Source organism: Pogoniulus pusillus, chromosome 2 (assembly GCF_015220805.1).
Source record: "Pogoniulus pusillus isolate bPogPus1 chromosome 2, bPogPus1.pri, whole genome shotgun sequence".
NCBI lineage: Eukaryota > Metazoa > Chordata > Aves > Piciformes > Lybiidae > Pogoniulus > Pogoniulus pusillus.
Genome location: NC_087265.1, coordinates 39,643,351 through 39,663,579, shown reverse-complemented (window position 1 = coordinate 39,663,579; position 20,229 = coordinate 39,643,351). Strand labels below are relative to the sequence as shown.

Here is a 20,229-nt window from a genome sequence, read left to right as displayed (position 1 = left end):
TTGTATAAAGCTGTAAATTACTCACGTTCTACATTGAGGAAACACGATGTCTTAAAATCCTTAGCATCACAGGTGTATGTTTTCGCATCATCCAGTGTGCAGCCACGGATAATGAGTTTTCTGACCCTGCCATCAGCAATTATATCATACTTCTTTGATTTGTGAATTTCTTCTCCATTTTTGAACCACTTAACTTTTGCATTTTCCCTGGAAACCTCACATTCCAGTATTGCAGTGGCTTCCTCTTCGACAGTCTGGTCTTCCAGTGGCTTAGTAAATTCAACTGGGGGTTCTAAAAGAAACAGATTGATTTTTGGTAGAAAATATCTAAATTATAGCCAAGCCTCTGCTTTTATAAAGCTGTCCCATACTGTTTACTTGACTAAATAATCATACTAAACTGTACTAAACAGTATGGTTTTCCTTGACTAAATAATCAAATAGGCTCTGAAGCACCTATTCTGAATGTGTTTTATCTTTTTAATGCCCATGCATGTTTAGTTAATTCAACTAATTTTCTCATTTTCAGGATTCTCTAAGTTTAGACTGAACGATATAACTTGTCCATGGGGTTTTACCCACCACTACAAGTCTTTGCAACTCTCTTTCTTTACCTGAACTGTACCCATGTGATCTTGGTAAATCTGGAGTTGTACTCTGACCTTCAGGAAAGGTAAACTAATTTCCTGGAATTGCTACATTAGTTAGAAAGATGTATGCTTTCCTCCTTCCCCCCCCCTCCTCCCCACTTCTTAGCCATCCACTGCTTGCCAGCAGTGCAAGCGAGTATACGGTCAATGCTATTTCACTTGACTGATGGTGTAATCGTTCTTTCACAGAGTTCTGGATATCCTGAAGAACTGAAAAAAAGTCATTGGAAGTCACAAAGGTCAGTTCTTGCAGGTCTTTTTGTGGCCAATGGAATGGTTAATTCTGCAATGAAGTCCTGAAAATCTAATGGATTGATTTATCTCCCACGTTTTACATGTTTCTAATACTTCTCATTTTCCTCAGCTCTTCTGTGAAGCGTAAAGGTTTAAAGTGGCTTTTTTAATCAAGGAAGTTATCTACCAGTCCAATAGTCTATGTATGATCCTCCTGATTTGATATATGGTGTATATTAACTTCCTTTTGCCAGGGTGATTCTTGAATGGGCTATTAACCCTGACTATGGTGTAATCAGAAGGACTGACTTACCTTTCACAAAAAGATTTGCTTGAGTTCTGAAATCTTTGGCTGTCAGTGATACCTCTCCTGCATCTGTTAACTTGACGTCTCTCAGAATAAGTGTGTGAACTCTCCCTTCAGCACGTGTAACAACCTTATAAAATACATTTAAAAAAACCTTTTGTAAGTATCAACAACAAATATTTAATGAAATGGGAACCCTATTTATTGTTATGTGTGCAGTTTGAAATAGGAATAGTTTGCTTGTTTCATTTTACATGAATTTTTGACCATTTCCCTTTGAGAATAGTTTGTCTTTTCACCTACAGGAAATTGTAATTTTAATGCCCCTACACCCTATGTTTCAAGCTGCTTGTGTTCTTACATTAGAAAATCTAAATCTGTTATCAAAGTTCAGAATGAGGCTGACTGGAGATCATGTTTATTTTGAGCAAATACTAATAAACATGAAAATATGTAAATGTATGGAAAAGAGTCAGTATTACTCCTGGCTACATCTAAAGTAAAAATAGTAGAAATATAAAGAGGTCTGACACTCACATCATAGAATCATTAATAAATTTCATTTTTACTTTCTCTTATTAGATTTTAAGTAAAAAATTCTCTCTAAAAAATCCAAAAAATGTTTCCACAATCATAGAATCAACCAGGTTGGAAGAGACCTCCAAGATCACCCAGTCCAACCTAGCACCCAGCCGTAGCCATTCAACTAGACCATGGCACAAGGTGCCTCATCCAGGCTTTTCTCTAACACTTTCAGGGATGACGACTCCACCACCTCCCTGGGCAGGCCATTCCAATGCCACTCTCTCTGTGAAGAGCTTTCCCTAACATCCAGCCTATATCTCCTCGGCACAACTTGAGTCTGAATTGGACTACTACACAAACAGCCTTTATTCTCTAGGAGTGGACCTGGAGGGTCAAAGCATACATCCTTCATAGTAGACTAAGAGGGCTGCTACTCATTCATTTTGTAAATTTCCATATTGATCTTGAAGAATTCTATTCATTTATTTTCAGAGAAGTATGTGATCATGTAGTAGATCTTGGTTTGGAAGAACAAAGGGGAGAAATGAGCTTCTGCTAAGGAAGAAGCATGAAAGATTAAGTTTCTTCTGAGAGGGTAGTTGCTTTTACTTTGGAGGCAAGGAAGGAACTAAGAAACTGCTTCCTTGCAGATGGTCATTGTGTCCCTGAAAACCAGATGTAGTGAATGCTTATCTGAAAGAGATTGAGATAAATCCAAATATATAATTGATCAAGATAACCATTAAACAAAAAGGTCACTTCAGTAAGAGAAATGAGTGCTCTGAGGTGACCTTATTGTGGCCTTTCAGTATCTGAAGGAGATCTACAAAAAAGCTGTGGAGGGACTTTTTAGGATATCAGGTAGTGGCAGGACTAGGAGGAATGGAGAAAAGCTGGAGGTGGGGAAAATTCAAACTGCATGTTTGGAGGAAGTTCTTCACCATGAGTCATTAGACCCTGGAAGGAGTTGCCCAGGGAGGTGGTTGAGGCCCCGTTCTTGGAGGTGTTTAAGGCCAGGATGGGTGAGATTCTGGCCAGCCTAATCTAGGGTGTCCTTGCCCATGGCAGGGTAGGTTGGAACTAGATGATCCTTGTGGTCCCTTCCAGCCCTAACTGATTCTATGGTTCTACAAATGCTGTATGTGTAGAGTTAAATTCCAGTCACAGAGGTTAAAAATAACAGTTTGAATTAAAAACTGCTGACATGAAACACTTGTAGAATTAGACTGATTCTTAAAGACAGCAGTAAAAGTGTTTTATGTGAGGAGAAAGTGATGCATCAAGATATGTTTTACTCTGATCTGCTTCTTTGCAAAATTTCAGCTGCTAATGACAGTTTTGACAGTATATGTACACTGAATGAAAATATGATTTTTTTTAATCCTGTGATTAAAATGATAGGTAAGACATATAAGAACAGTATAATGTTCCATCATAGAGAACATTGAACATAGAATGTTTTTTTTTTTACTAGGCAGTAATAGCTATCAAGCTATCAAACCACTGCACTTCCCATATTTTCATTCCTGGGTTCAGAACTGATTACTGTGATTTATTACATCTCTCATCTACTGAGTTTCCATTTTTTTTCAGTCTCTCCTTAGATGCTCTAATATCTACCACCACAGTAATATTTTTCCTGTTTCTGTATTATTTAAAAAAAGAAAAAAAAAGTAGTTTTTTTTTTTAAATTTAAGCAAATCTGGTGAAGCTCAGAACGGTCTAATAAGTCCTGAGAATATGTCAAAAATTGTATTTTAAAAGAGGGGAAAAAAAAAAAAATCTGTGCCAAAATATCATTGGCAGCATTACTCAGGTTGTGAAGCTTTGCTAGTTCATGTAATGCCTTAAAAATTTGCTTGATGCGAGGTTTCCAATTTGTATTTTTATTTACATTCTTTCCCATAGCCTTAGCATGTGAAAAAGAAGTCTTAAAATCAGTGATATTAATTTATATTTTATGTTCCTTTATATATTTATCCTGACATTAACTTTGAATATTAAACTGACTGCATTCCAGGCTGCTCAGATCTCAAAAGTTAAGAGCCAGCACTTGATGAAGGGTTAAAAATAGCTAGTGAGAAGTGCTTGACAAGCAAATCTGTGCAGAAAGTTATCTGGAGAGCCAGAACAAATGCCTGAAATGGAATGTGAATCCTCTTAATCCCCTTATATGCAGAACTGGGCTACAATTCAGCATTCAGGAGAAAAAAAGCATTCAATGATAGCATCTTCCAAAACTCTTTCACTTTAACTACAATTAACCTGAGCGTAAAATCATCCAGTATCCCTGTTGCTGAGACTCTAGCAGAATCAGGCACAAAATTACTGTTGTAATTTTGGATCTCTATTTTCCCTTTGTGCAATAAATACTTGTAGTATTTCAGAATATTGGAATTTCTGCGGGGAAAAAGGACACAGCAGCACTACTCTATTTCTACTGGCAGAGATTAAACAGGAATTAAGGAAGAGGAAGAAAACTGCAAGAGAAGGAGGAAGAGGAAACATGAGGAAAAAAAATGTTGTTTTCTTACCTTATCGCTGGGCTCCAACTTATTTCCTTTCAGGAACCATTCTACTGGTATTCCCTCATAAGAGAGTTCACAATCAAAGGTCGCTGATTCCCCAGCTGTCACTGTTACATCCTTGAGGGGTCTCAGCAAGCCAATTACTCGAGCTTGGTAAGGAGAAGACATAATTTTCAGATTAGTCACTTCTACCCAAGAGAGAGCTGCTGCCCTTACGTACTAATCTCCATGGTGGCTTCCCTCAAGAGAGACAGACATCGCAATGCTGCTCTTCAAATTCCCTAAATAGAAGAGGCCTCCCTGGGCTTTTAGGGGGAGGGCTGGTCACCTACAATTTCCTATTTGCAGAGCCTGTTCCTTTAAATTGAACAAGGTCAGCAGGAAAGTTACAGTGCATCTGTCTCCCTGCCAAGCTTTGCATACCTCTTGAGAGATAAGGCATGTGTTTTCCAAAATAGTGAAGGCTAGGATTGGAGTGGGAAGCAAGTGGTCTTCAACTGTGTGGTCTGTCCCTGTCCATCAATATCTTAAACCTATCCCCATATATCACTGTAATCCCATCCTCTGAGGTTAACGTGATACTTTAATGCAGTAAAGCCTTTGCTTGTAATATTTCAATTTCATAACAACATATGATGCCAGACCATGAAGCCACCTTCAAGGCCATCTTATTTTTGCTTCTCCTATATGAATAAACTTTATGCAAGCTAAAAAACCCTATAAGACATTCCTTAACTAAAATAACAAGACAGTTTGAGTAGTTAATCCTTCAGTTTTTGCTCTGGAAAGAATTGCTGTGGGTTCAATGCAGTAGAGATTTGTCCATCCAATATGAAGAGGCAATGAGTACTTTGTTTTCATTCAATTAATTAATTTCAGCTTAAAAGACACTTACGTTTCACTCGAAGGTGAGCTCCGGATTTGGCATTTGCTGCTTGGAAATCTACACCACCAGCTTGATCTAAGCGTACATTGTACAGCGTAAGGAAGTGCTTCTTGCCTTCCTCCTTGATTTCACATTCCTGCAATAAAGAGAAGTTAAACAAATTTTTTTTAGTATCCTTTTTTGTGCTTCTCCCTACAATATCCCCTGCATCTCCTCATACCATGCATCAGTTACCTCCTCCTCCATTCACAATGCTGAGATTCACCACCACTTGCAACAAACCTTACAAACTTCCATTCATAGGTCTTCCCTTTCAAAGTTTCTTCCTAGTACTGTTTATTTCCTCTTAGAGAGAGCAAGAAGCAACACATGTGTGTTGCTGAATGGTACATGATATTTGACTAGCCAACATATCTATATGTAGGCCAGCCTGAGACCTAAGTGAACTAGAAATTACTAAGCTTGTGCTGCAGATTTTCCTTGACATGGGTCTTTTTGTCTAATTCAGACACTGATTTTCATGGAATTTCCAGATTTTTTTTATTATTCACATCAGTACTCTCACAACAAAGAATTGTTGAATTAATGCCAATCATGATCGTACTGTTTCTTAATTTTACAAATCCTTCCATCAAGGAAGTAGGAGTATTTCACTAAGCCTTATACCATTATAAACCAGTTTTAGCTGTCATAATAATGGAAAAGAGTTTGAAAATATGGTCTCTGCCTATTTAAAGAAAACATACTTCAGAAAGCAAAGCTAAATGTAGACGGACCAAAATTTAAGTGTAGTTTTAAGTGCCGTTCTGTTTAAATTAATTTTGCAAGGTCTTTGCACCTTGGATACCTGATTGAGGGAGATCTCATTGCTGTCTACAACTACCTGAAGTGTCATAGTGGAGAACCTATTGCTGGTCTCTTCACGCAGGTAGTTGGAGACAGAACAAGGAGGAATGGCCTCAAGCCGAGATTGGGGAGGTTTTGATTAGATAGTGAGAAAAAGTTTTTCACAGAGAGAGTGGTCAGGCACTGGAATGACCTGCCCAAGGAGGTGGTTGAGTCTCCAACCCTGGATGCCTTTAAGAGTCCTTTGAATGTGGTGCTTAGGGGTATGTTTTAAAGTGAATCTGGTAGAGTAGGGTTATAGGTTGGACTTGGTGGCCCTGAGGGTCTTTTCCAACCTGGATGTTCCTGCGATTCTGTGTTTTTTAGGGACTAGCAATACAGGATGTGCTTATTTATGTAAACCCATTTATTGCTTAGTTTATCTAATATTTTAGATTACATTTACACTACATTTAAAATATTATTAATGAAAAAAAACAACAACCCAACCCAGTGTTTTTTTGTAGTGGCCCTTATTGAAAGCAGAAAAGAAATTCTACTTAGTTTCTGCAACTACCTTTTTCTCTTTCACATCCAAAATCCCTGCAAATTGCTGGGACACACATAAGAAACATCCTGAAATATTTGCTTACAGCTGACTCCGTCAGGGGTTCTCCCTTTAGCTTCCAGTTACCATGAACGCCTTCCTCAGAGATTTCAATATCAAACCGGGCAGTCTCTGTCTCAATCACTTCCACGCTGTATAATGGGCGTATAATCTCGATTTCCCGATCTGGAAGAAAAGTAAAACAAGGAAAAGTGATTGATTCCCTAACCTGTAATAGAACCCTGCAAATCTCTCTACTACAGACCAGCATAGTAAAATAGCCATACCTTCAATATTGAGGTTAGCAGAGGTTTGATCAGTACCACAGTCACAAGTGTACTGTCCAATGTCATTCTTCAAAGCTTTCTTGAGGATAAGGATTCTCTTTTTACCATCAGCCTTAATAACAACATTCTTTGATGCAGTAATTGGTTTGCCATCCTTCAGCCATTTCACTGGTGCATCTGCTTTGCTGATTTCACATTGTAATATTACTTCATCTTTCTCTACAGCAGTGTAATCTTGCAGCTTCCCAGTGAAGTAAGGGTCTCCCTCTGCCAAAACAACAAAAAAAAAAAAAGGTAAGATATGTTTAATTTTGGAATTCTACCCTTTCAGAGAAGACAGTTCTTACCATATATACATTTCTTGTTCGTGATCTGAAAGAAGGATTAAATACAGTCCTTATGACTATGGAAAGGCTGAGTGAGCTGGGGTTGTTCAGCCTGGAGAAGAGAAGGCTTTGGGGTGACACAATAATGACTTTCCAATACTTGAAAAGGGCCTACAAGTAGGATGAAGGGTGACTGTTTATGAAGGCCTGTAGTGATAGGACAAGGGGCAATGGTTTTAAATGAGAGAAGTGTAGATTTAGATTGGTTGTTAGGAATAAGTTATTTACCATGATGGTAGTGGAACACTGGAACAGGTTAACCAGGGAGATAGTTGAAGCCCTGTTCCTGGAGATATTCAAGGTGAGGTTCAACAGAGCTCTGGGCAACCTGATCTAGCTGAGGATGCCCCTGCTTACTGCAAAGAGGCTTGAACTAGATGAACTTTGGAAGTGCATTCCAGCCCAAACCACTCTATGAGTCTATGAATATTACACAATTCTGATGTGAACAAAAAATCCCCTCAAAACAAAACAAAAAAACCCAATCCAAATATCTAAGACAAAAAAACCCAAACATATTACTATCATAATATTACTAATATTACTGGCAACATTGTTTGGTGTTTTGAATTTCAGAGTACTGGTTAATTACCTAATAGTTAATTTTAAGTATCTAGTTGTTAATATTGCAAGTAGCATGAAATGTTAAAGTTATTTTAATTATCCTTTGTTCATGAGGAAATGGAGACCCAAAGAAGAAAAACAAATTGTAAAACTGTCAAAAAAAAAAAAAACCATAAGGCAGATTTAGGCCAAACAAAAAAGACCTCCACCAAAGCAAACCGAAACCAACTCCAAGATACTTTTATCAATGTTTTCATTAATAAGACTCTTTTAATGAATATTACTTTGGGTATTCTTACCAAGAACAGTGAGCTTAGCTTCTGAAGACTTGTCCATAGATTCCACTTTAATCTGAGAAGTATCATCAATAGTAAGATCTTTGATTGTAAGTGTATGGAATTTGCCATCATCTGTCATTGAAACCACTTTGCTGGTATGCAGTCGTTGGTCGTTCTTGAACCAGACAACAGGAATATTTTCATGGGAGAGTTCCACAGTGAACACAGCAGTTTCTCGCTCCTTTTTTGTTACATCCTTGAGAGGAGTAATGAATTTCAGGCGGATACCTATAACAACATAAGATTTCATGAACAGTAGCGTTAGTGATAAAAACTATTCAAGGACTATGGTGCGAATCTTTGAAGGAAAGACAAAGTCAGACAAACCTTCAATAATAAGCTTGCCACTTGTTGTCTTGTCCTCAGCTTCAAACACATATTTAGCTTCATCCTCAAATGCAACAGATTTGATAATCAAAGCATGCTTTGTTCCATCTGAAATAATTTCAAATCTTTCATCTGAAGTGATCTCTTGTGTTCCTTTCAACCAACGGCAAGACTTTGGTTCTCTGGAAACCTCACATTCAAACTTGGCTTCATCCTTCTCAAAGACTTTCACATCGCTTAGTGGCGTGATAAAGATGAGAGGTAATTCTGAAATCAATGAAGAACACTCTAAGTTCAGTAATATGTCCACATAGACCTTTGTGCTGCTAGAGTTGTTTTAATGCCGAGATACACAGGGAAATGTTGGCAAAGTGCAGACTGTACCTTTGACTTTCAGATTAGCAGCACTTTTAGCATTAGCAGCTTGGAAAGACACTTCTCCAGTCATATCAAGATTGCAGTTATGAAGAATGAGAACATGCTTCTTCCCATCTTCAATGATTTCACAGTCCTGGTAATAAGGAAACACACCCCACCCACCCATTAAGAATATTATAAGAAAGAACTCTATGGAGATTATTATTAAAGATGTTTTTTCTACTGTAAATTATGGTCTATAAAGAAAGAAACGGCCTTACGGGTGAAGGTGTTAGGGTTTCTCCCTTTAGCTTCCATACAGGATGGACATCTGGCTCAGAAATTTCAATTTCAAAACGTGCTGTTTCACCAACAAATACTTCCACTCCATACAGTGGGCGCTCCACTTTAATTAAGCGAGCTAAAATTTAAAAGAATCACTCAGTCAATACTGTGGAAATGTAATACTGGAAAAAAGCTCAAGTCCCAGAAAAGCTCAACTCCCTCTTTAGGGAGTCCCTTCTTTAGGGAGGGACTTCAAATGCTACTGCTAATTAAAGTTTATCTAACCTCTTTTTAACAAGATGCAAGTTTGAGCAGTCAAAAACTACCTTCTGTAATGTATCTGAAATTATTTTTATTAGGAATATTTTCATTATAATTAACCCAAATACTTGTTACAGTGAATTCAATCAACTGTTTGTTTTCTTTCCTATAAATGGACATAGAGGAAAATTGATCATCACTGTTTTTATGACAGCCTTTTATATATTGTAAGATATATTGTCTCTTACAAATACTCTTAATGACTGTAAATCTAGGCATTTCAGCTCTTCATCATAGCAGCATGTTTTCTAATAGTACAATTTTTTGTGTTGTGCTTTAGATAACGTCTACACCATTTTACAAAGGTTCTAGTACTTTGCCTTAACCAGAACATCATAACTTACATTCAACGCTGATATTAGCACTTGTCTTGTCTGTTCCACAGTCGCACTCATAAACACCCTTATCACTCTCTGCTGCCTTCTTGATCTTCAGGATGCGGCGTAAGCCATCCGTTTTTATGGAAATTCTGTTGGAAGCTATTAGTTCTTCACCATCTTTGTACCATTTTACTGGCACATCTTTGCTAAGTTCGCATTCCATGGTAATATCATCTTTTTCCACAGCACTGTAGTCTTGTAATTTCACAGTGAAATAAGGATCGGCCTCTACAAAAAGCACAGTGGATGTGAAACAGTAAATTTGCAACAAAAATTTGCTAAAACGTCAATATTTTGTCACTTTCTACCTATAAACATAGTTTATATGTATTATATAACATTTTAAATAAATTACCTAAGACTTTGAGGTTTGCTTGTGTGTTCAAGTCCTTGACTACAGCCTTTATTTCAGAGATATCATCAAGTGTTACTTCTCTCATTTCTAGTTTATGAACTTTGCCTTCTGAAGTAATAAAAACTGTCCTGCTTGTATGGAGTCTCTTGTCATTTTTGTACCATTTCACTGGCATGTCTTCATGGGAAAGCTCAAACTGAAAATGAGCTGTTTCCCCTTCTTTCACTGTTTGATCCTGCAGAGGTGAAATGAACTTCAGCCTCACACCTGTAATGCAGACACATAAGGCCATCAGAAAAAGCTTTAAAGGTTTGTAAAGATACATTCTCCGAGCATTTCTGGTGTGTGTTTTCTTTTTTCATAAGAAGATACTTGCCTTCCACAAACAGTCTTGCCGTGCTCTTCTTGCCATCAACTTCAGCAGTGTATTCTCCTTCATCATCAAATTGAGAATCATTGATTACAAGAATATGCTTCTTCCCATCTGCAATGATGTCAAATTTTTCTCCAATTTTGAGTATATCAGTGCCCTTAGACCATATAACATTAGCTTCTCTAGTAAGGACACATTCAAACCTTGCTTGGCGCTTCTCAGGGACAGTAACATCTTTTAGGGGCACAGCAAAGTCTAGTTCAATTTCTGGAAGCAAAACAGGACACATCAGTTGTGTGCTCTGTGTGAGCTCTGTTTAAGCTGCTATCACATGTCGTGGTGTACTGTACCTTTCACTGTCAGGATAGCTGTAGTGACTGCATTAAGTGCCTGGTAAAGGACTTCTCCAGCTTGCTCTAACTTGACTTTGTGCAAGGTTAGGAAGCGTTTTCCTCCTTCAGCTTTGATTTCACATGTCTACAGAGAGATTATAGACTTTGGTAAATACAGTGCCAGTGCCTTACTTCTAGGTACTTTTGGTAAAGAGATTCTATAATAATTTTCTATGTAGTAAAGAGTCAGTCAGGAAGGTTGGAATGGCTTTTCAAGGAAAGTCAGCACAATGAGAAAAATAGAGTCTGTTTCTTCAGCATTCAACACTTATTTTAAATGCCAGCATCATTCCTAGCAATGTATGTAGGATATTTTTATTATTGTCTGAATAATGTGCTGTAATCCTTGGAAAAAATAAAGCCCTTCAAAACTTAGCTTTTATAGAATATAATTCTTATTTAGAGAACCGGTGTTTTTCAGTCACCATAATGTTCAGCCTTTCTATGTTCTAGCCTCAGTGGCAATGACAAACCACAAAGATCTTGTCATAAAGAGTCTAGGGAACATGGCCACCACTTGTAAGTTCAATAAACTGTTGTAAAATTCAAGGATGCTTACAGGTGAAGGTCTCAGGATTTCTCCTTTCAGCTTCCATTCACCAGGAATATCATCCTCAGATATTTCTGTATCAAAGTTTGCTGTTTCTTTCTCATAAATGGTAACATCCTCTAATGGCTTCAGAAGTTGAACTTCACGTTCTAGAATGCACAAATAAACATATCTATAATTAGGTCAAGTTATGATAGAGCTTTATGGTAATTCAGGGTACCTTTTTTGTTTGCTTAGAGGGTTTTGAACATTGGCCTATTATCTCATTCAATATAACACAAATAAAAGCTTCCTTACCACCAAGGGTCAGTTTAGCTGGGTATCTGCGACCCTCAACTTCCACTGAATATTCCCCAACATCAGCAGGGCCAGCATTCTTGATTTTCAGGAAAATTTTATTTCCTTCTTTCAAGATTTCTGTTTTATCAGTTGGTTCAGCAGGGATTTCTTCATCTCCTTTAAACCATTTAATGTTTGGTGTATCCTTGACAATATCACAGGAGAAAGTAGCTGTTCCTTTTGGTTTCACGTGCTGATCTCTTATGGGTTTTACTAACCAGTCTCTAATAATTTCTGCACAACAAAGAGATACAAAAAAATAAAGCTTAGTGGATTTTATTTTATAAGCAGATAGGTCCTTAATAGAATAAATAGAACATGTTTTTCTTGTTAAAGCAGGCTTTTAATAGATGTAAAAAATGTACATGCTGATTTATATAGTCATTCTATGTGGAAAAGCTTTCTTAATTTTAAAAAAGCCCAGATCTCCAAAGAAGAGCATGATTTTGATTGCTTACCTACTACTTTAACACAAGATGAACATGACAACTCAGAGTCTTCCACGGTAACTGTGTAAGTGCCAGTATCGGCATCATCTGAATCAGTGATCGTAAGGGAATGTGACAAACCAATAATGCCCAGAGCAAATTTGCCAGCCTTGCTTTTGATGATCTTCCCATCCTTCCTCCAGACCACGTTTCTTTCTTTATTAAGCTCACATGTCAAGTACAGTGGCTGGCCTTTAATCACAGTCGTTTCTTCTTCAAGAGTTTTCACAAACTTCACTGGGAGTTCTGTGGGAAACACATTTGGGTTTGTCTCATTTAGATACAGAAGGTGTGAGATGCAGAAATGTCCTATATATTAAATAAATATTTGCAGTGGTTGAGGGAAGCAAAAGGATGCCTCTACCAACTGCTGTAAATTCACAAAGTAACAGTACTTTTAGCTTGAGCAGCAGCTAACTTTTGAGTTAGTGATAAACTTGAAACAAGGAATACCTTCAACAATGAGTTTGGCTGTAGAGGTCTTCTCTTTGTTCCCCAGTCGTAATACACAAGTATATTCACCGGCATCTGACAGCTGGACATCAATAATATGCAGCTTCCTATCTTTGCCATCAGCAATAAACTTGTGTTTTGGGCTCTCTCGGATGTTACTTCCATCTTTCATCCAGCTGGTAATTGCAGTGGATGGTGAAATAAGGACTTCAAAGATTGCAGAAGATCCGACAGATTCAGCTTCTGTTAACACTATGTCTTTCATCTCCTTGACAAACTTCAGTGGTACAGCCTTGAGTTGGTAAGTGAACGGAGGCTCTTCAGGAGGTTTTTCACCACCACTGCCTGGCCTGAGTTTCCTTCTTTCTGCATCTGCTGGTGAAGGTGTCTTCTTGGCTGTAATTCAGATGAAGAAATTAATAAACTGATCTGGGTTTCTCACTTTTTGCATCTAGGTATTGACTTTTAGTATCTTACCTTTGATTGGACTGATACCCTTCGGAGTTTCTTCCTTTGATGGTCTTGCCTCTGAAGTAGAATGGCAATATTATTAAGTAATGCAAACATACATGCTAAAATGAAGACAAATATTTCTTTTACAAATCAGTTTTTCTCTTCCTTTAGTTAGACACACATACAAGGGAAGGAAAATATAAACATACATATATATATGTTTATATACACACACATATTCAATGTGTGCCATCTATGCCTCAATGGTAAGTTCAATATTTTGAAGGATGGGAAAGATATATTGAGCAACAAGGACTGAAAGGAAGCTGAGGAGCTCCTACTTTCTCTGATTTTTCTCTTACCCATTATTTTGTAAAATTCTGACACTTCCTGACACTTTATTCACAATTAGGCCCTTGAAGACTCTGCAGCTGTCAACTAAAATAACTTAAGTATCCACTACAAACTATATGGGTTTGGGTTTTTTAAAGAAAAAGCACACACTTTTACTAATGAAGACAACAAAAATATAAGTTGTGTAAATTAAATATGTTTCATGACAATGTGATGCTCTCACAAGTTGCTGCGCAACTTGTGATGAACCATCTCAGACTTGTGAAAGTCCCATGTTATGCAGCATTATTTATTTCTGGGGGGGGGGACGGAAATTTAAAAGATACTTTTAACAGGAGAATGATATAAATGAAATTAAGGACAGATTTTATTGTGGAGGATGGAAAATGAATACTAGAAAAAAAAGTGAGTTTTTCTCAGAAGATAATGGAACACAGCAGGGTTTATGCAGTCTTGGGAAAATGTAAGACTAAAACAACGACAACAGTGATCACACAGATGTATGTACAGACACATAACACAAACATGTCCAGAGTGACTGAATGTCAATACAGCCAAGTGACAGACTATATGGAAATGCGAATGATGTTAAAGAACCAAACTGAACATCACAATGGCAAATGGTGTTGTCCTGAAGCAAATAGTACAAGCACTTCGTAGAAGAATTTGCCTGCAGTCTTCCTCACCTCGCTTTGCATGAGGCTTCGCAGGAACATCCCGAACTTCACATGATTCTCCAGGTGCATCCAAATTCCTGTTCTCATCTGAAAATCTACTGACCTGCTCAGCCATGTGAGCAAATTCTGATTTCCGCTGTTCTTTATCTCCTTCTGATTTCTTGGGAGTTATTATCTTACCTATGCTGGAGGAGTAAGTAACTTCTTCATTTCCAGTGATTCCTTTGCTTGGTGGTGCTTTGTCTGAAAGCTTTCCTTTGGCTTTTTCTATGGTTACAGGTGTGCTTTTTCCAGTGCCACGTTTAGCTGAGGTTTTTTCATCTGGTGTACTTTCTGTCACAGGCTGCTCTTTTCCTGAAAGCTTTATTTCTTCCACAGACATAGAGGGTTTCTTTTCTTCAGTTTTATATTTGCTGCTTTTGAAAGCTGGAATTTCTTTATGTTCATCCTGAATGGTACGAACCTCCTGACACTGTTTTTTATCTTGTCTTTCTGGTGGCTGAAAAGGAATTTTTATTGACTCATATCTCTCAGCGTTTTTATCTTTGACCCTGTTTTCTTGTTCTCCTGTAAAATAGTTACCTTCCTTTCCTTCTGCTGTAATCATTGTATCGATTTCTTTTCTGACAGGCAGCTTTTCAAGAGTGTTTGACTGCTGAATATTGTCATTTTTCAAGTGGGTGCTAAAGGTAGTTTTCTCTCCCTTCTTTGGTGTAATCTTTTTGCCTGTTTTTTTATCATTTATGAGTGCTTCCTCAGTCAACAAATGTTCTGAACTATCCTTATAATGAAGTTCTCCTTCCTTTGCAGGATATTTTTCTCTTGCTTTCTTTTCTTCCACTACTTCTGACTTAAGAACAGATGGTTTAATGGTTACATAAGGCTTTTCTCTGGGAATCTCATCTTCAGCAGGGGGTTTTAAGTCAACATCTTTTGTCAATAGTGGTTCAGGTTCCCCAGACAGGTCTGTGGGATGTAGATCTGCTGATGTCAAGTCCATATTCTCATCTTTGTCATAGTCTTGAATAACTTCCATTTTCTTTGCTTCCTTAATAAGAGCATTATCTATAGAAATTTCAGCTACTGTGGTACCAGATTTCTTCATCCACTGAGTTTTATTTCCTGTGCCATGTTCATTGGCAGATTCTCCAAAAACAACTTCAGATTTCTCTAGAGTAAATCCTCCTGTTTGTTTTTGACTTTTAAGCAGAGGAGTTTCAGCTATTTCTGCCCCTGTGATATCCTTTTCAAATGACTTTTTATTCTTGGAATATTCTTCATTTTGCAAATGGATTTTTGATTTTCTCTCTTTTCCTAGAAGTCTTTTCTGGTCCCTGGGCTCATATGGCTCTCTGGGTGTATGTTTAGGTACACAGATTGATTCAGTCTCCTCCTCCTTTTCATGCACAGGAATCTCTCCTTCGTGAAGAACACTAAAATTGTCAGAGACTTTCTCTGGAGCACCTTCCCTACAAACAGCCAATGTAATTTCACCCCCCTTTTCTTCTCCAGAATCTTTTTCCATGTGTTCAGATATCGTAGAATTTAGTTTCAATTCCTCCTCATGCAGCAGTGGTTCATTTTTTTCATAAAGAATGTCATCTATTGCAACATCTATTTTCTCACCTTTAATGGGGGGTTTTCTTGAAACTATAGATGTCATTTCTGGCTCCTCTTCATCAGAAGCCAGGATAAAATACTTAAGAACTTCTTTCTCCTGCTCATCTTCCTCTGGCTTCAGTATTCCATCAGCTGTTTCCAGTGATATTTTAAACTCAAGTGGCTTTACTGTTTGAGTGTCCAGCACTATATCCTTAGGGCTTACTCTCTCTTTTATATTCAAGTGTTCCTCAACCGAAATCTTCTTTAATTTAATTGACTCAGGCTTCTCTTCTTCCACTGGGGAAATTTTATCTCTATGTTTTAGTACAGTTGGTGCATCGGGCTTTTCTGCAGCTACAAAGGTTTCACAGGTAATTTAGAGAGTTAAAATCCATAAGAATAAGAATGAGGAACAATATATTTTAAGACAAAATTCCCAGCTATGCCTGCAATAAAATGAACATAGAACACTTTTCTCCTGCACAGCATAAAACTTACAACACAATCACAAAACAAAAGACAGATAACAATGGCACACACAAACACTACAGAAGACCTAAGCACACCACTGTGTTTGGTACAGAGCACTGTCCCACTAGTCAGCTGATTTAAATCCAATCCAGGTTGAAAGTAGCAGACGACAGATTTCTAAGGTGTATCTGGCCATCTATACAAAATCAGTTAGTTATGCCACTGCAGGCCTGGATACATCACCAAATCAATGGTCAAGAGACAATCACATTTAGGCTTTTCATGGGCCCAAGACCTGTGTTTTATTGTAAGATGAAGCCGTTTGAACAGCAGGTATAAAAGCTGTACAGCAGCTCTACTGATGGACCAGAGGTTCAGAGTGCTTCAGACATAGTGGTCTAGTTGCAGTTATTTTTTTTCATGGAAGGGCCTTAATGTAATAAATGAAAGTGGCAATACTCTATTTCAACACCACTGTCACTTTTTTCTCAGGCCTTCAATGGCAAATTAAAAGCAAAAAAAAGCCAAACAAGATGATAATTGTTTAGAAACGAGCAACCTCTCTTTTGTTGTACAGATACTACGAGGTACAGTTGACAAGACATACAACAGGACATAAACAACATCAACGAATTAAAAGAATACAGAAATTTTTACATCACAACAATGAATAAAAAGACACACATCACCATTCAGAAACAAGACCACACATTTATCTCTACTGTAGGTGAGAGACATTTGGTTTTTAGATTAGGTGACAGAATCTTGAATAACAAGACCCCTGAAGAGGACTTAAAATCTTCCTGTAACAAATAAATTATATGGCAGTACAGATCTTCCTTGTCTTTATCTGGAAGGAATTTAGGTATCTCAGAGAGAAACTCCCTATAAATACAATGGAATAAACATAAATACCTGCTTTCTTTCCAACCACTGGGGTTGTCACTGGAGTGGTAACAGCTGCTGCTGGTTCTGCTGTTGGTTTTGGAGATTTTAAAGCTGTAGGGATTAAACACAAAAAAATTCTCAGGTATTTGTTTTAGTAATAAATTTTGGTTCAAGCACAATGTTCTTTATAATATTCTGTAGATCGTATGAAAGTTCCAGTCTTAGTAATACTGAATACATTTCTTTCATGTCCTTTTAGAAAAAAAAAAATCTCTGAATGGAAAACAGTAGACACACAAGAAAAGCTTGCAGTGGTACTCAAGACTAAAGAATTCTTACCTACTGCAGGTTTAGGTTCAGGCTCAGGAACTGGGATAACTGCTTGCTTAGGTTCTAGCATTACAAACACAACAGTTACAAATAGGTTAATTTACAGGTTTTTGTAATATTTCAAGTTAGAAGCAACAGTGCAAAGAGAGTTAATCAAAGACAGAATGGCTAAATATTTTTATATTTTATTCATCCAGAAAGCAAGAAATTAACTTGAGATGAACTCTTGTAAAGCAAGAATGATTGAAAAACTGATGAATTTTTCAAGCACTGAAGAATTACAGAGAACAAGAAATCCAGAAGAATGCAAAGTGGTTAATCATGACAATAATGATGGACAGACTGGACAACAATAAAGCATTTGATTAATCTAGCATGATATCCAGCAATTTAGTTGCTGCAATAAAGAAAAGGAACACCATTAGTCTGTACCTTTTGGCAGCTCTGGCACATGTTTCTCCTCTTTTTTTATGGCAGGTATCTCAGTTTTCTTCTTAGGAAATTCTGGGACTTTAAAATATATATATATTTTATTTGTGAGATATATTGAATCAACATAACCCCCCACTCAATTATCTCCCATGTATTTTAAAAGTTTTGATTATTTCTAGATACAAGCAGTTTTAGATGTTCATAAGGTTTACAAACATGCAATTTTAAGAGTGAGATTTGAATTAATTGGAAAGCCTAAGTGAACTAAAGGACAAATACTTGCAAAATGTCAGCTAAAAGAGGGCTCATCTTAACTGCTTCACTGCAGCCATCTTTTAATCAATCGTTGTAAAGATAGTTTCTAGATACAATGAAGACTGAGGAACAACTCCAGAATACAGAATTCAGACCCAAATAAGGATGTCAAATTTGATTGTACTTTCATCAAAGCGTTAAATTACACAGTTAAAATTTCACTTTGATGCTGGAATTTCAGTGAACATTACTTACAAGTAAGATTTTTGTTGTTGTTGTTTTTAATTATGCTTTACCAAATACATGTGAATGTAGTCTAGTACCTTCAGGTTTCTTAATTTTTTCTACTGGTGTAGGCACAGGTTTAACTTCTGGTTTAGGTTCTTTTTCTGGTTTAGGTTCTTCCTCTTCTGATCGCTTTTTAAGAACTTTAAAAGAAAAGGAATTTCAGTTTATAAACCGCAGGTAAAGAGTAAGACAGAACATGACAAAAGAGTAAGATAGAACATGACAAAAGATTAAAACTTATATTGACAATCATGAAAAAACTGGAATGTAGAAGATAGAGTTGAAGCTTTTGTGTAACTTTTCAAGACAGTACTCTGAAAGCACTTTATAATTCAAAAGGAACTAGAGCAAAAAAGCTTTTATTAAGAGCCGCCCATCTGAGAGCAAAGATGTCAGTGTTAACTGTCTATGATAGAGAGAAATTTCTTGCAGTGTCTTATCATATATTTATTACTTTATTTAAATATTGGCTTGTTATACATAATTAGTCATTAATAAGTGCAGTTGCAGATAGTGAAATTTCTTACAGTGTCTTATCATATATTTATTACTATATTTAAATGTTGGCTTGTTATACATAATTAGTCATTAATAAGTGCAGTTGCAGATGGTTCTCAGGGACAAAATGCAGGATTAAGGACTAAATTCCTACAGACGCCAATGAGAGACCAAGGCTGAGGCATCAAGTGTTGTATTTGGAGAGTTTCAATTTGTATAATGTCTGGTTTTAATTTTATTTGTTTAAATTATTCTTGTACTGTCAGATATCTAACAAAACTGTTCTCTGAACAATGGAATAGCTGTATTTTAGTATATTTTCTGTATTTAATATATGTATTTAGTATATTGAAGGGCAGCTGCAAGCTACATAGGTATAAACCAGCCTGTTCTGGTATTTTGAAGAGAATTTGCATTAGGGCTTTCTTCTTCTAAGCAATAATTGAGCATGAGGTGATTCAGAAGGCTTCAAACTTTGCAGGGAAAGGGACTGATGTCCTATTGGACAATATAGTACAATGCTGCCATGGGGTTCTGAAACCTGTGCATTACATTCAAGAAAGCTGTGAATTAGAATGCAGATGCCACATACACAACTTTAGTAACACTGATACTGTCAGTAGAAAGTATTTAGACATCTGGAAGCTGAAAATAGTGTAAAACTGTCAGCTCTAGTACAGACTTTACAGAAACTAGGAAAGCTGAAGAGAATTACAGGGAACTAGAGTTTAAGTGTTCTGCTCTGTTTTTATCACAGATCCTTTGGATATGACACATTTTCAGGATACCCTACTTCATCCCTGCAACTATAAACACTTCCTCCAAGAAATATACATCAAGTAGTACTTTGTTAGTGTATTTTTCTGTATGACACACTTAAAACAATGCTAGTTATGGGTATATACTGGACACTGCTAATACACTGGGCTTTTTAAAACAGGGCCAAGGTACTATACCTTTTTTCAAAACAACTTCTTCTTTTGGTGGAGGAGTAACTTCAGGAATTACTCTGCGAGGTTTCTTTACAAGTCCAGGCACTTAAAAGAATATTATTACAGATTTCATTATAGGTTCATAACTGTAGGAAGATCTAGCCAAAAGCTAGCCATTTCAAACACACAAACCAAGTGCTAGTCCATTACAGAATACCAAAAGCAAATGTAAAACTACTGAGATTAAAGTAAAGAGTTTTACTACTTCTCTTACATTATTTGTGTGCTGTTT

At 36.9% G+C, this 20,229-nt stretch overlaps 1 protein-coding gene across 1 annotated transcript in view; it reads right to left on the bottom strand.

Annotated features, from left to right (window-relative positions):
* Positions 1–20,229, bottom strand: part of TTN (titin) — a 251,282-nt gene that overhangs the window by 94,247 nt on the left and 136,806 nt on the right. The window contains 23 exon segments of the mRNA XM_064166084.1: positions 26–292; positions 1,198–1,321; positions 4,251–4,393; positions 5,140–5,266; positions 6,609–6,748; positions 6,850–7,116; positions 8,099–8,365; positions 8,465–8,731; positions 8,849–8,975; positions 9,103–9,242; positions 9,772–10,035; positions 10,163–10,429; positions 10,539–10,802; positions 10,886–11,012; positions 11,487–11,626; positions 11,775–12,050; positions 12,275–12,550; positions 12,758–13,148; positions 13,221–13,285; positions 17,230–17,313; positions 17,542–17,595; positions 18,543–18,647; positions 19,962–20,042. Coding sequence (XP_064022154.1) covers positions 26–292; positions 1,198–1,321; positions 4,251–4,393; positions 5,140–5,266; positions 6,609–6,748; positions 6,850–7,116; positions 8,099–8,365; positions 8,465–8,731; positions 8,849–8,975; positions 9,103–9,242; positions 9,772–10,035; positions 10,163–10,429; positions 10,539–10,802; positions 10,886–11,012; positions 11,487–11,626; positions 11,775–12,050; positions 12,275–12,550; positions 12,758–13,148; positions 13,221–13,285; positions 17,230–17,313; positions 17,542–17,595; positions 18,543–18,647; positions 19,962–20,042 — 4,263 coding nt within the window.